The sequence below is a fragment of the Danio rerio genome, chromosome 12 (assembly GCF_049306965.1).
Source record: "Danio rerio strain Tuebingen ecotype United States chromosome 12, GRCz12tu, whole genome shotgun sequence".
Lineage (NCBI taxonomy): Eukaryota > Metazoa > Chordata > Actinopteri > Cypriniformes > Danionidae > Danio > Danio rerio.
This window is the reverse complement of record NC_133187.1, coordinates 13,930,490-13,943,751: the sequence shown is the minus strand read 5'-3', so window position 1 is coordinate 13,943,751 and position 13,262 is coordinate 13,930,490. Positions and strand designations below refer to the sequence as shown.

Here is a 13,262-nt window from a genome sequence, read left to right as displayed (position 1 = left end):
AAAGGAAAGAAATCCAAAGATGCCTTTTCAAGCAGTAAAAATGTATTTATAAAATTTTTATGAACATATAAAACACAAGAACATAAAGCTCACCTCAGTGTTAAACAGCAGTCTTCCAAAGAGATCCTTGGCTTCTTCTAAACCCCCTTCTAGGTAAACAGCCCCTAAAACGAACACAAATCAATTTTAAACAAATTCAGTACTTTTCAAAGGTTTATGAAAGGAGTCGGCAAGAAGTTTGGCATTAGGCAAAAAATAATAATAATAATTGCAATTAGATGGTGGGCCAAAGCATAATCAAAAGATAATAAAATAATAATTGAGAAAAATGTAACTACAATTGTCTTGGGCATAATATTGTATATTTTGTAATTAGAGGGTATTAAAAATGTAAACTATGGTATTAAAATGTCTGGGTTTTACAACAGACAAATAAAAGCAGAGTAGTGACACATACTGTACAGTTGAAGGCAAAGCCTGTGTGCCTTAATAAGTCTGTTTTAGAGGGGTGTCTATTTATCCACCCATCAACTCTTTTAAACGTCTTTCAGACTTTTCAGAACAAATAAAAGCTCTCAAATTATCTTAAAATAAAACATTTCTGCAAAAAAAATGTTCTCATTCTTTTATTTTGAAGGCAAAATCACCAAATGATGAAGTGTTTATGAATAACCATTTCTGGCATGTGCTTTTAAAATAATCTGGCTGAGGGCATGGGTCAGATATTAATGCTGTTGCAGACCACTTGTTTAGGATCACAAGGAATTATTATATTCCTTTAAGAATTTTGAATCAATATTTGAACTACTCAAAAGGACTGTAAAGGTTGGTTTGATCTTATTCATTAGGCCTCACACACTACAACATCTTGGTGGCATATTTAAAGTGCTGAAATCCAGTGGTGAAATAATCATTGTAAATTTAACAGTTGGCTTAGGTTGTATTAAAACTTCATATTAAGTCGAGGCTGTTTTGAAGACATTCAGATGTTGAGCACACACCTATGGTTGTATTTTTTAATTTATATATATATATATTTAGTTTGTGTAAATATTTATTAGTACTACATAAACAACATAAATATCAGTATCAACATTTTGACAAGAGTGTTGGGAGACACATGAAATGAAACAAAGAGACAGACTTTAAGAGAAAGAACTAACCTATCAGGGCTTCAAAACAGTTTGCCATGGCATGCCGGAGATCTGACTCTCTGCACAGATCAGGGCCGTGGGCATATAGCATGAAACGATCCAGCTCCAGTTTCTGGGGATCCAAAACAATTATGAATATAAATAAAAAAAATATCAAAACTCACAAACAAAAGAAATACTCAAAGAAATTATGTGCTAAACAACACATCCATCTTACATTGGAAGGCAAATGAACAGTGTATGTGATTGGATGCCATCAATCTGTTCATGTAATCTGATGTGTTACAATACAGTCAATTTATTTAATCCAATGAGCACAAAATCACATGCAAGCTATAAGTGGCCAATTGAAACAGACTCTGACGTCACACACAAGATAATGAATATGCATGCTCCGGACAGTGTTTGATTGGCTGAGCAAACACTGAACGTTTCCTAGTGAGATTACAACAATATATATTTGTTATATTCTAAATTAGCTATATTTTTTATGTACTGTAGGTGGGAATAGGGCTGCACAATAAATCAGCAAAAAATAACATTTGTGATTTACCAAAAGCTGCAATTGTCTTGCAGATCTTGTGAGAAAAGTACAGTGATGTGATCCGATAAAAAGTAAATATGCTCCAAAGGCCAGAGAGCAGAAAAAAAGGACATTTTATAGCATTTGGTAAATAAGGAGAAGATTTAACTGCCTTTATTAATTCAATGAGATTAATAAACACAAAACCACACAATTTTCTTATTACAACTCCCACTCATAGCTTTTGATTGTTATTCTTAGAGAGACTTAACAGCCATACATTTTATTACTCTTTCTTTCCAAAGCACAGGGAACATTTAGGTAAACAGTCACCTTGGCAAGCATGGCAAGATGCTGGTTCTGAACGATTGCTGTGCGATATGTGGCAAGTCCTCCTTCCTCTAGGCTTGGAAATAGGTGGTAGAGGTGCACACTGGAAAAGAAAAACAACACTAAGCGAATAAACAAACTAACAACAACAAAAACTGTCTGTATGAAAGGAGAAAGAGCTACTCTAAAATGAGAAGGAAACTTCAAAAAATAACTCAGACATGTTCTGCATAAAGATACATTTAAAGCAAAGGTAACAGGAGGTCAGAGGTCCCACCTAGTCAGAAACTCAACAACTGCATCTCCAAGAAACTCCAAGCGCTCATTATGATTGATCCTGTTTGACAGACAAAAATCCATTTATATTTTATTAATGAACACCAAGAGCCACATTTATTAACAGTCTGAATAAAATCCTTCTTTAGGTGTGAACATAAAAAAAAAAACAATAATAATCTTACACTTTACAATAAGGTTTCATTAGTAAATGCTAACATGAACTACTAATGAACAAAGCTTGTACAGCATTTTTTAATAACAGTTCAACATTTACTAATGCAGTATTAAAATATAAACAGTAATGCACAATGCATGAGTTAACATGATTAACTAACGACAAACAACTTTATTTCCATTAACTAACATTAACAAATATGAATTAATACTGTATTGTTCACTGTTTTTAAACAGATTATAAAATACAACCTTACTTATTGTACTGTTACCAAAGTATGCAGTAAAAATGACCAATGAAAAAGCCATAGTTGATATTGTAGAAGCTCCTATTTCAAATACAATATTTATTAGAAGACAATAGTAAACAAAAAATGCATTGTTTACTTAAGACTGCTGCTGTACATATACTGATATTTCAAACTGTACCATTACTTTACACTCCTTAAAATTCATGTCATTAACTGGGGCTAGACAGAACATTTTTGCCATTTCGGTGCAGAATTTTTTTTAAAGTCTGTGAACTTGTGCGTAATGATTTTGGGAGTATCGTATCTAAAAACTTAATGAAATAAAAAAATAATACCTTTTAACATTTATTTAATGTTTACTAATTTAAGTTGATCTATCTGTATTTGCAGAGCAAGTCTCTCATAAAACATATCTATTGTAAGACAGAAAATACTAAATAATTTTGTAAATAAATCAATTGAACATTTTAAATAAATTTACACACATTTACACAAGTAACTACATTCAATCACAGGCTAAAATTCTGCAGAATTCTATGCACTTAGCAGCTATAATAGTTGCTGTTAGCAGGAGAAACACGGAGAGTGTGTAGTAAAAGTGAGAGGAAGTTCTGCTGTTATAAGATTGCGTTCTTACAATAATTTGCTTAATTTTGTACATATGGCACTAAATGTTCCAAGTCACAACCAAATGACCTCATTAATATAATGACAAACCACAAACCTGGAAGGTGATGGGTCATCCTGGCCCAGTCGTGACATTATATTGATCAAGGTGTTAATTCCTTATGATAAAGAGACAAATCAGTCGGTAAAATACACAACTTACATTAAAAACATTTTCTAACATACATTTACAAGAATATTTGCTAACCTTTTTTCCTCATGTACATATGATGCACTTTCCGGTCTCCATATTTTGGCTGGCGTATCCCACAGTTGGACAAAGAGTTGCGAGCATGGTCAGGATTCATCCCAAAATTAAGATGATGACTGGGGTGAGTCATTGCCAACTGAAGAAGTAAGAAACACAAAGCAAGAATTAAATGGTATAGAAGTAAAAAAATATGAACATTTAACAGCACACAACTAAAAATAATACCGTTTTCAATTTAGATTTTTACCGTTGATGATATCTTCTACTTTTAAAGTGAAGCATATTTCTCAAGTTAGTTGTTTGAGCATTTTTTTTTAATTGATTCCTAAATAGAAGCTATAAAAATATAACATTTAATATCTCATGATCATTTTAACTGGTGTTTAGCTGCTCTTTCTAAAAGTCATCAAGCGCTTTGAAATTTGCAATTTTTATTTGACAATCTTAACCGAAGACTAGGCAGGACATATAATAGCTTCAGCAATTAAAAAAAAAAAAAAACAACCAATAGCATTTCATTTTATCACAGCTCTGCCTGTGTTTTTATATCTTCCTAATGCAAAATTTTTCATTATTTTGTAGCACATTTGCTTATAGAAATCCTTAAAATCTAAAATACTGATTTGGATCAATGCGGTACAGTGCAGATGTCATCATGTTCAACGGAACAGAGACGTACCTTTAATCTCATCGGATTGCCCCATAAATAACCCACACAGATCATGATTTACATTATGCAGTACCACAGTGGCTTTCAACATGAGATAATTCACTGATAGCTGGGAGAGTTGCTTTTTGTTTACTGTGACTTTTTCTCTGATTTACTTAGTCTGTGTTACCTGCAGCAAGCATCGTTCCTTAAACATGTAACCAATCAGCTTATCCAAATGCATCAGGCACTGGTGATAGCGGATGTGATGGGTGAGAACAGGAAGCATCATAGCGTGCTGCAAAAAAGATCAAATCCGCTGCTTTACAGAAGATAAAATTGTGGTGAACCACTTGTGCTTTACAAAATGATAAGCCAGGTTGTGTTGGTTTAGACTAAAGCTCAACATACACAATACCTAAGGCAGCAGATTAGACTATTCTTGAAATATATGCATTGAATGAGTGTATGTTCATGTACCTGGCAGACGTCAGAACGAATGCCAGTCTTCCAGAAACCCTGACTGCTGAGTTCCACTGTGACCTCCCTTCTCATCGTATTCTTCTGCCTGATCTTCTGGAGAGCTTCCTGTAAATCAGAACCATTAGAACAATGTATCAGGGTTCCCATGCTTTCACGAACAGCAGATTAGCAGAAGGACTTTTTAAAGAAACAATAATGTGAAATAAAGTACCTTTGTAACTCATACCCCAGCACATGTAGCACCATGAAAGTCATTACCTAACTTAACATTTCATTGACAAAACAAGCATAATTTTTAAACATCTTGACCATTTTAAACAGTCATGGCGATTACGGCTGGGTGATATGGAAAAAATGGAATCTAGATAATTACTTTCCATATTGAATGATAACAATATACAGTTGAAGTCAGAATTATTTGCCTCCCTGAATTAGACCGCTTATTTATTTTTCCCCAATTTCTGTTTTAAGGAGAGAAGATAATTTTTTAGCACATTTCTTAACCTAATAGTTTTAATAACTCATTTCTAATATCTGATTTATTTTATCTTTGCCATGATGACAGTAAATAATATTTGACTAGATATTTTTCAAGACACTTCTATACAGCTTAGTGACATTTAAAGGCTTAACTAGGTTAATTAGGTTAACTAGGCAGATTAGGGTAATTAGGCAAGTTATTGTATAATGATGGTTTGTTCTGTAGATTATCAAGAAAAAATATATCTTAAAGGGGCTAATAATTTTGTCCCTAAAATAGTTTTTAAAAAATTAAAAACTGCTTTTATTCTAGCCAAAATAAAACAAATAAGACTTTCTCCAGAAGAAAAAAATATTACCAGACATACTGTGAAAATTTACTTGCTCTGTTAAACATCATTTGGGAAATTTAAAAAAAAAAGAAGAAAAAAACTTGAAGGGGGCTAATAATTCTGACTTCAACTGTATATTTTAATACAAGTTGTTGATGCTTCTAGATTTAAAAGAGTACCTCAACAATGACTGAAGCCACAAAAATTGGAGGGTCCATTAAATGACAACATTTTCGGCTGATAAATTTTTGGTGGGCAAAAATTCATGACATCTCTAATATTAACAAACTTAAGCTTATTTAAAAAAATGTAAAAATATTAACAAACTTAACAAGCTTCTTTTAAAAAAAAATGTAAAAAAATAAATAAAAATAAAAATAAATAATCGCCTGACCTCAAACTTTTGCCCGGTAGGATATGTAAACTTGATTCTCATCATCATGTGTACTAGATTCTAGTCACTTTAATAATACAGTCTTACTTCCATTGCCATATTTATTATTTAAAGCGTTGATGACCTTAGCCAATTACAAGTATGTCAACCACATTTGCAGACACTTACTTCTCTTTGCATCAACTTCTGTTTGTCAATTTGTTTAACTTTTGGGCTGTTGGCCAGCAGGTGTCGCAACTTCACATAACTCTTCCACAACTTTTGATACCTGCAATGAAAGCAGTGTTTTTACAATATACAGTATAAACAACTACAGACATATGCAAATAATCAATCATTTATTATATTGTGATAAAGAACATGCACAATATTGATATCATGGGCACTTACTGTGAATAATTATTTTAAATTTAACAGTCTTTAAGGAAAATTCACATCGTTCAAAAGGTGATGATAATAGTTATACATGGCAGTTTGATCATATTTTAGGTTGGTGAAAGAATAATTTGATCTTTTGCTTTTACGGGCTTCTCCGTTTTTTGCGCTTCACTCTCACGTTTGTCTGTTTATGAAAGGATCGGATGCCAGAAGCGATTCAATAATCACAGGCACGTTATTATCATCAGATCAAAAAGTTGGTTATTTCAAATAGAGGCACACACAAGTGATTGCAAGCTCCCTGGAGAAAGTTAAACCGCTCACACTTTTAGACAGCCTCATAAAACAAAAACAGGACATGGTAGATTTTTTTCTTCTTGGCTTTGTGGCTGTACATCAAAACAACGACAAGGTTTGTTTGGTTGACCATGGTTCATTATTATATGCATAAAGTATTACGATGTAATGTCTCGGCTGTGTATTTAAAAATGGTGGTTTCTTTGTTTTAATTTTTCTGCTTGTGTACAAGCGGGTGGCGATTCTCTGTAAACCAATAGCGTTCAGCTGAGCGTCTAGCTCCGCCTTTTGGTACCCTTTTATGGTGCTGGGTACCCTTTGCAAAGGGTGCTCAAAAAGTGGTGCAGTACGGTTCACTTTTAAGGCTCGTTTCCACTGACTGGTACAGTACAGTACGGTTTGGGTCGTAGGGGTCATCTTTATCAGGTTTATCAGGCTTGCGTTTCCACTACCAAAGGTACCCTTTTGGTGGGCGTGGTGTATGACAGAAAGTTTCAGTTGCATCATTCTCCCTCAAGAAAATGTCTGCAAAAAAGCTGTACGGGTCACTCATATCAAAAGAAAAGCACTTCTTACAAAACAGACACTTTACACACATAAATACTTGTGTGTCAATGTTTAATACTAACTTTTCTATGAACAGGATTTGATTATAACTGCAGATCAATAACAGTGCGAATTAGCCTACTGTAACGTCTGTAATTATAATAAATAAATAAATAAATAAATGAACATATGTGAACACATAGCGACCCTTATAGTCTCCGATATGTTACCAACTACAGAAAAACTACACACAACAGACATTTTGTCCTTATTTAGATTCAAAACAATACAAAATATAGCCTACAGTCAGTGAAATCATTTTATCTGTGTCTGTAGTCTTCAGCAGCACGTGTAGCCTCTGGTAGAGAGTAATTCCATCGTTCCCAGTTCTTATTAGTCTAAAAGGTGATGAAAATAATTAAAACAAGGCAGTTTGTTCACGTTTGCTGAAGAAATAATGTGCTCCTTTTTTCTGGCTTCTTTTTTTCAATTTCGAACAGGATCAGGTTTTTAAAGCACATCAACTCAAGAAGTTTGTTATTTCAGATCTAGACGTGCGGTGAGCTCAAACAAGAAAGCAAGCAAAACCGCTCGCGCTTCAGACTGGCTCGTAAAAAACTACGAGGCACAGGGTAGATTCTGCTCTACTCCGGCTTTGTGGCTGTTCATCAAGATGATGACAAGGTCTGTTTGAGCCCGGAGCAACCATGGCTCATTGGGTTATGTATATATTATTCTGCTGTAATCTCTCAGCTGTGTATTTTAAACATGGCAGGTTTTTTGTTTTCATTCTGGCTTGTTGCGTAAGTGAATGACGTTTCTCTTTAAACCAATAGTGTTCAGCCGCACAAGTAGCTCTGCCTTTTGGTACCCTTACAAAAGGGTGCCGAAAAAGTGGTATGGTACGGTCCGGTACACCTTTTGACAGTGGAAACAGCCATAAAAGCCTACCAAACCGAACCGTACCACTCAGAGGGAAACGGGCCATTAGGTACCTTTTGACAATGGAAACAACCATGAAAGTGGAGCGAACCATACCATGCCACTCAGTGGAAACGGGCCATTATGCACCCTGCATTGTCATGTTTTAACTGCCTGCTGCGTCTCCCCTTTGCCCTTGTGCACTGTTCGCTCGCAGTTGAAAAAAGTCAACTCTAAATGAAAAAAGTATGTTATGTCAGTTTTGTCTCTTTCATTCTCCAATCAAATGAAAGCAGAGGCGGGTTTCCACTATGGCGACAACAATGTTTGTGTTGTCAAGAAAACTAAAAAGACTTTTGAAGATGGATAAGAGACTAGTAGTAAAAGCATTAAATCTTGAATACCACAATATTATGAATTTATACAATTATAACAATATCAACAGCAACACAACAAGCAGAATGTAACTTTTGTAACCCTTAAACTTTTGAAATCCAAATCCTCTAAAGGATTGTTAGGCTGCATTAATTAGGGTAACCAGAGCTGGGAACACTTCCCAAAAGACATGATAATTTGAACGACATCTACGCTTATGTTAGTCTGTTTTTCATAATCCTAAGATCTCCATAATCCTAGACCAGGCTGTATCCTAAGCAGATGCTGTGGCGGTCATGGAGGAGTGGAGAGCATGAGACAGCTTTGATCCAAAAGGGCCAACCTGTACACTTGCCGGTGACCTACTCACACACAAATGCAGGTTCTCCACAACAAACGCCCAGCGTTCTCCGGCCTCTGGCACATAGACTGCAGCTCTGCACAGAAGAAATGGTCTTGCCCAACTGAGCCTGGTTTCTCTCAAGGTTTTTTTCTTTCACTTCAATTGGTGAAGTTTTGTTCCTTGTCACCAACATCACTGGCTTCCTTGGTTTGGGACATGTGGAGCTGTGCATCGATGGATTTGCTCTTCAGTGTTTGGACTTTCAGCAGTGAAATTTAAACCACACTGAAATGAACTAAATTCTTTAACTCTAAAAACTGGACTGACACAGTTTTAGTTTATTATAATCTTCTATGTTAAGCTGCTTTGACACAATCTACATCGCAAAAGTGCTATAGAAATAAAGACAAATTGATTTGAACTTTAAAAATTATTTTTAAACACGCTTCAGCAATTAATCGTAACAAGAATATGTGATAGCAGCAGAAGAACATTACAATCATTATCAAAATATTAATAAAGACCTATCTATTAATCAAAAACTAGAATGGAAACTGATACAGCACAATAAAGTTGCATCCTCACAAGAACTGCAATTTCATAAAATAAGAGTTCTGTTCATACAAACAATAGCAGCTAATGATCCATTGTTTTCAGCCTCTTGAAAAAGCTCAGAAGATGAAAACTCCCTCCACAATTAGACACAATTAGACACAATTGCAAATGAAATTAGTTTAGACTCATATCCCTAATTATAAGAACCACTGCAGAAAACTCATTAGATGTTTCTTAAGCAAGCATACAAGAATAGAAATGGTAAATGCGGTCACACTTACTGCGGGTCTCCAGCGTAGCTAAGCTGAGCAGGTCGGATACCAAAATGCACAATTATGGGGAAAGTAATGACACTGGAGTTGAACTGCTCACGGTCCAACTGGTCGATTCTCACAGAGCTGGGTTTCTGTGTAAATATAGGCACACACATATTTTGATGACATGACAGCACTAGAACAGTGGGCATCCTCAAGGGAAAAATAGCCATTGCTTTCTCCACTGGGAAACAGATTTGTAAGGGTAACATATGAACTTCTAAAGCCTGTTTTTAAATTGTCAAGGTTGTCGGTTGTTTGTATGTCATTGACTGCCTTGTCATATGTCATCTAACAGCACTATTTTAACAGTTGGATTGAGGGTTGGATTTTAAACTTTGTAAAACAAAAACTTGTGTTGTACAGGAAACTCTATCTGTTTTCTGTATTTTTAAATGCCTGTTTACACATGATCACTTTATGGCAATGTATTTGCATTTTTACGAAAAAGTTTGTACGTGTGAAAGGGGCAAATGTTTTGGGATTCTTCTCTGAACCCCTGCTGTTTATGGAAAATTAGGATTTGTGTTCAACAGACGAATTGAGTTTTAATTTCTGGTTTAAGTAATCCTTTAAACCAGAGATGGCCAAACTAGGACCCGAGGGGCAAAGTTGGCCCATGGTAACCCGTGGCACGTGGTATTTGGCACATCATCCCATCTGAGAATGATTTAGAGATTGTCGTTTCAAAATTATGGTAATCTTTATTTTGTTTGTTTTATTGTTAAGCTACAAAAAGCTATCTGAAATTAAATTTTTCAATTTAAATTGTTTAAATTAATCAGATTTAGTTTAAAACTTGCACACGACAGATGGAGGACAATGTAGAGACTTTGGTAAGTGAATTAAGACAAAGGAAGATTCTGCTTGACTAGTATATTGAGCATTGAACTCCCCTGTGTAATAAATATGATTGTTTATGTTTTTATTGGAATAATTTATCATTTAAAAAGTTATGCTGCATTAGTTAATATGATTCAAAGTAAAGTTTTATGTTTATTTTTTCAATACTATGAAAAAATAATTTGATTTAGGATATGACCCATGGCAACTAATGTAAAATAGTTTGATATTTATCTTTAGCCCACGGCTATCAATGATATTTGGCTTTTGGCCCTTCAAAAGAAAAAGTTTGGACACCCCTGCTTTAAATGTAGGGGGGCTACTTTAGGGTGAAGAAAATGGCTGCATTAATTCTCTCTATTGACACCACAAAAATAACAGAAAATGAAAAGTTATGGCTAATAATATATAAAGACTCACACAGACTGATCTATCAGGTTTTATTATTATTACACATACTTTGCTCACAAAATTACAGTAATCATTTTTTGTGTGTCATTGGGCGCTATCACATAGCTGAAGCAATAAGGCGCAAGATGCGCAAGACGTGCAATTTGTAGCAATTTTTAGATGGTCATTTTTAAAAGAAAACCTAACTAGATTTCTGTATGTACTACAGTGGATTGAGTTCACGAAAGTAAAGGAGTGAAGTAAAGAGAAAAGTTAAATAAAAAGATAGTAAAGAGGCTGAATGGAGGAGGCTTGTTCTCTATCCTCACTGCAGATGGTCTGTGTAACTGTTTTCTCGCTAGTGAAGCATTCAGTTTTTCCAATTAAAGCCTGCCATGTAAATAACAAATGTGCCATGGCGCGACATAACTAACTCTAAAAGGAAATGAGAGATGATACTGATCGGTTTGGTGCATGTTAAGCAAACACACATAACTCATTAAGAGAATAAGCACAACCCAGGGCTCACAGCGTATTTTTCCCATTCTTAAATTGGATTCAGACATGCCCTTAATGGTTCTGCGCCATGCAATTTAGACTGCGCTTCAATCGTTAAAATAGACCCCTTTGATGTCAGAAAATAATTTTATGCTTCTGACAGAATATCGTGATTGTGTAAATGTGTCTTACCATGCCAGGGTTAGTGACGATCATGCCCTTGCACTCCTCAGCATATTTCTGCCACTCCAGCTCCTCCCACTGAAGCATATTTGCAATCTCCTCTTCGGGAACCAGAGGTTTGCTGCTGTGTAAGAGATACAGCAGCACCTGATGCATTGACAGCACCTCCTTTCCTCCATCTGACAGCCAAGCCGACAGAAAACAACATTAATTATACTGCCAAATGCATAGAGCCAAATGTACAAACAATACTTAAAAGGAAATAACGTACATTATGACTCATCATCTTAGTTACAATTTGATTTGATTTCATTCTGACATTTACCCTGTAACCAAATTAAATGGCTAAAATTGTATTTATTACAAATAATATTTAAATTAATGTTTAACTGATATCTTAAAATACGATATCTTAGACCAAAAAAACGTAATTTAAGTCATCCTATCATTTTTTTAAACTCCCTCAAATGCCTATAGTATCTACATGTATATCCGACACACACTTTAAAATTATTTTTTTAAAGATTGAATAATAAAGTATAATAAAGGAGATAATACAATAAATAAAAGTTGTCCAGTAAGCTTTATTAAAATTGCTGAAAATAAAAATGTAATCCTACATTAAAACTCTTTTATGTCCTGAAGGAAGAGATATACTTTTAGGTATACTAAATAGCCACTGTAATAGCTAAAAACAGTGTACAATATCAATCAGATGACAGAAGGATTGTAGTATGCAATTGTTTTTGTTGTGTAGTTAATTTCATTGACTTAAATGCGTTATAACAACATGTTTTTTTTTTACACAAAATCTGTTAATCTAGTTTTTTTTAAAAACAGTATTCTATTAAATATCTATATATCTAAAAATCTATTTAAATAAACAAAGCCATTATTTAAGTAATAATATAGTCTTTGTATTAATATGCATGTTTGCAAAATCATATTTTCATTTATATATATTTTTTTTTTTAAAACAGCCAGACAGGCATTTAAAACGCACCTGGCAGGAACCGAACAAACCGAGGCATGAAATGAAACCTCTGACAGCCTAACGGAGAATTTTCTTCAGGATCTGTAAAACAAAGAATCTACATTACTATTGCTGTATGCTCATAGTGTGCTTGTGTATAATTGTACATGCATGTGTACATTACCTGTGAGATTCCAATCATACAACTCCAAGATGTCTTTAAATAGGTATGAGGAAAACAGTTCCAGGCCTTTAACACAGTAGTTCTGGAAAGCACAACAGATCACAATTGCAGAGCATAAGGGTTACTTCACCCACATTAGATTACCCAAAATGAACTATGTGCATAATCATAAAAAAAGCTAAGTTAACTTAACAGTTCCAATGGGTTTTACTCAGCTTCTTTTTAAAGGAACACATTTTATATATCACCTAGATATGTAAAAATCCATTTAGACGATCTCCAGGTCTAGCGGAAGCACTTTTAGCTTAGCATAAAATATTTAATTGGATTAGACCATTAGCATTTCTCTCCAAATTTTTAAAAAGAGCTTTGATCATTTTCCTATTTAAGCTTGACACTTTTGCATTTAGGCCGTGTATTAAAACAGACAGAACATTTTCTAGGTTGATACAGCTAGTACCTATACTCATTTCAGCATAATGATCAAGGAACTTTGTTGTCATATCATGGCTACACCAGATGCATTCATATTTCGC

General features: G+C 34.4%; 1 protein-coding gene across 1 annotated transcript in view; it reads right to left on the bottom strand.

Annotated features, from left to right (window-relative positions):
• drosha (drosha ribonuclease III) overlaps window positions 1–13,262 on the bottom strand; it is a 44,798-nt gene that overhangs the window by 18,547 nt on the left and 12,989 nt on the right. The window contains 13 exon segments of the mRNA NM_001110472.1: window positions 94–164; window positions 1,164–1,266; window positions 2,011–2,110; window positions 2,285–2,344; window positions 3,436–3,496; window positions 3,586–3,724; window positions 4,428–4,535; window positions 4,718–4,825; window positions 6,095–6,194; window positions 9,623–9,747; window positions 11,579–11,748; window positions 12,573–12,644; window positions 12,727–12,808. Coding sequence (NP_001103942.1) covers window positions 94–164; window positions 1,164–1,266; window positions 2,011–2,110; window positions 2,285–2,344; window positions 3,436–3,496; window positions 3,586–3,724; window positions 4,428–4,535; window positions 4,718–4,825; window positions 6,095–6,194; window positions 9,623–9,747; window positions 11,579–11,748; window positions 12,573–12,644; window positions 12,727–12,808 — 1,299 coding nt within the window.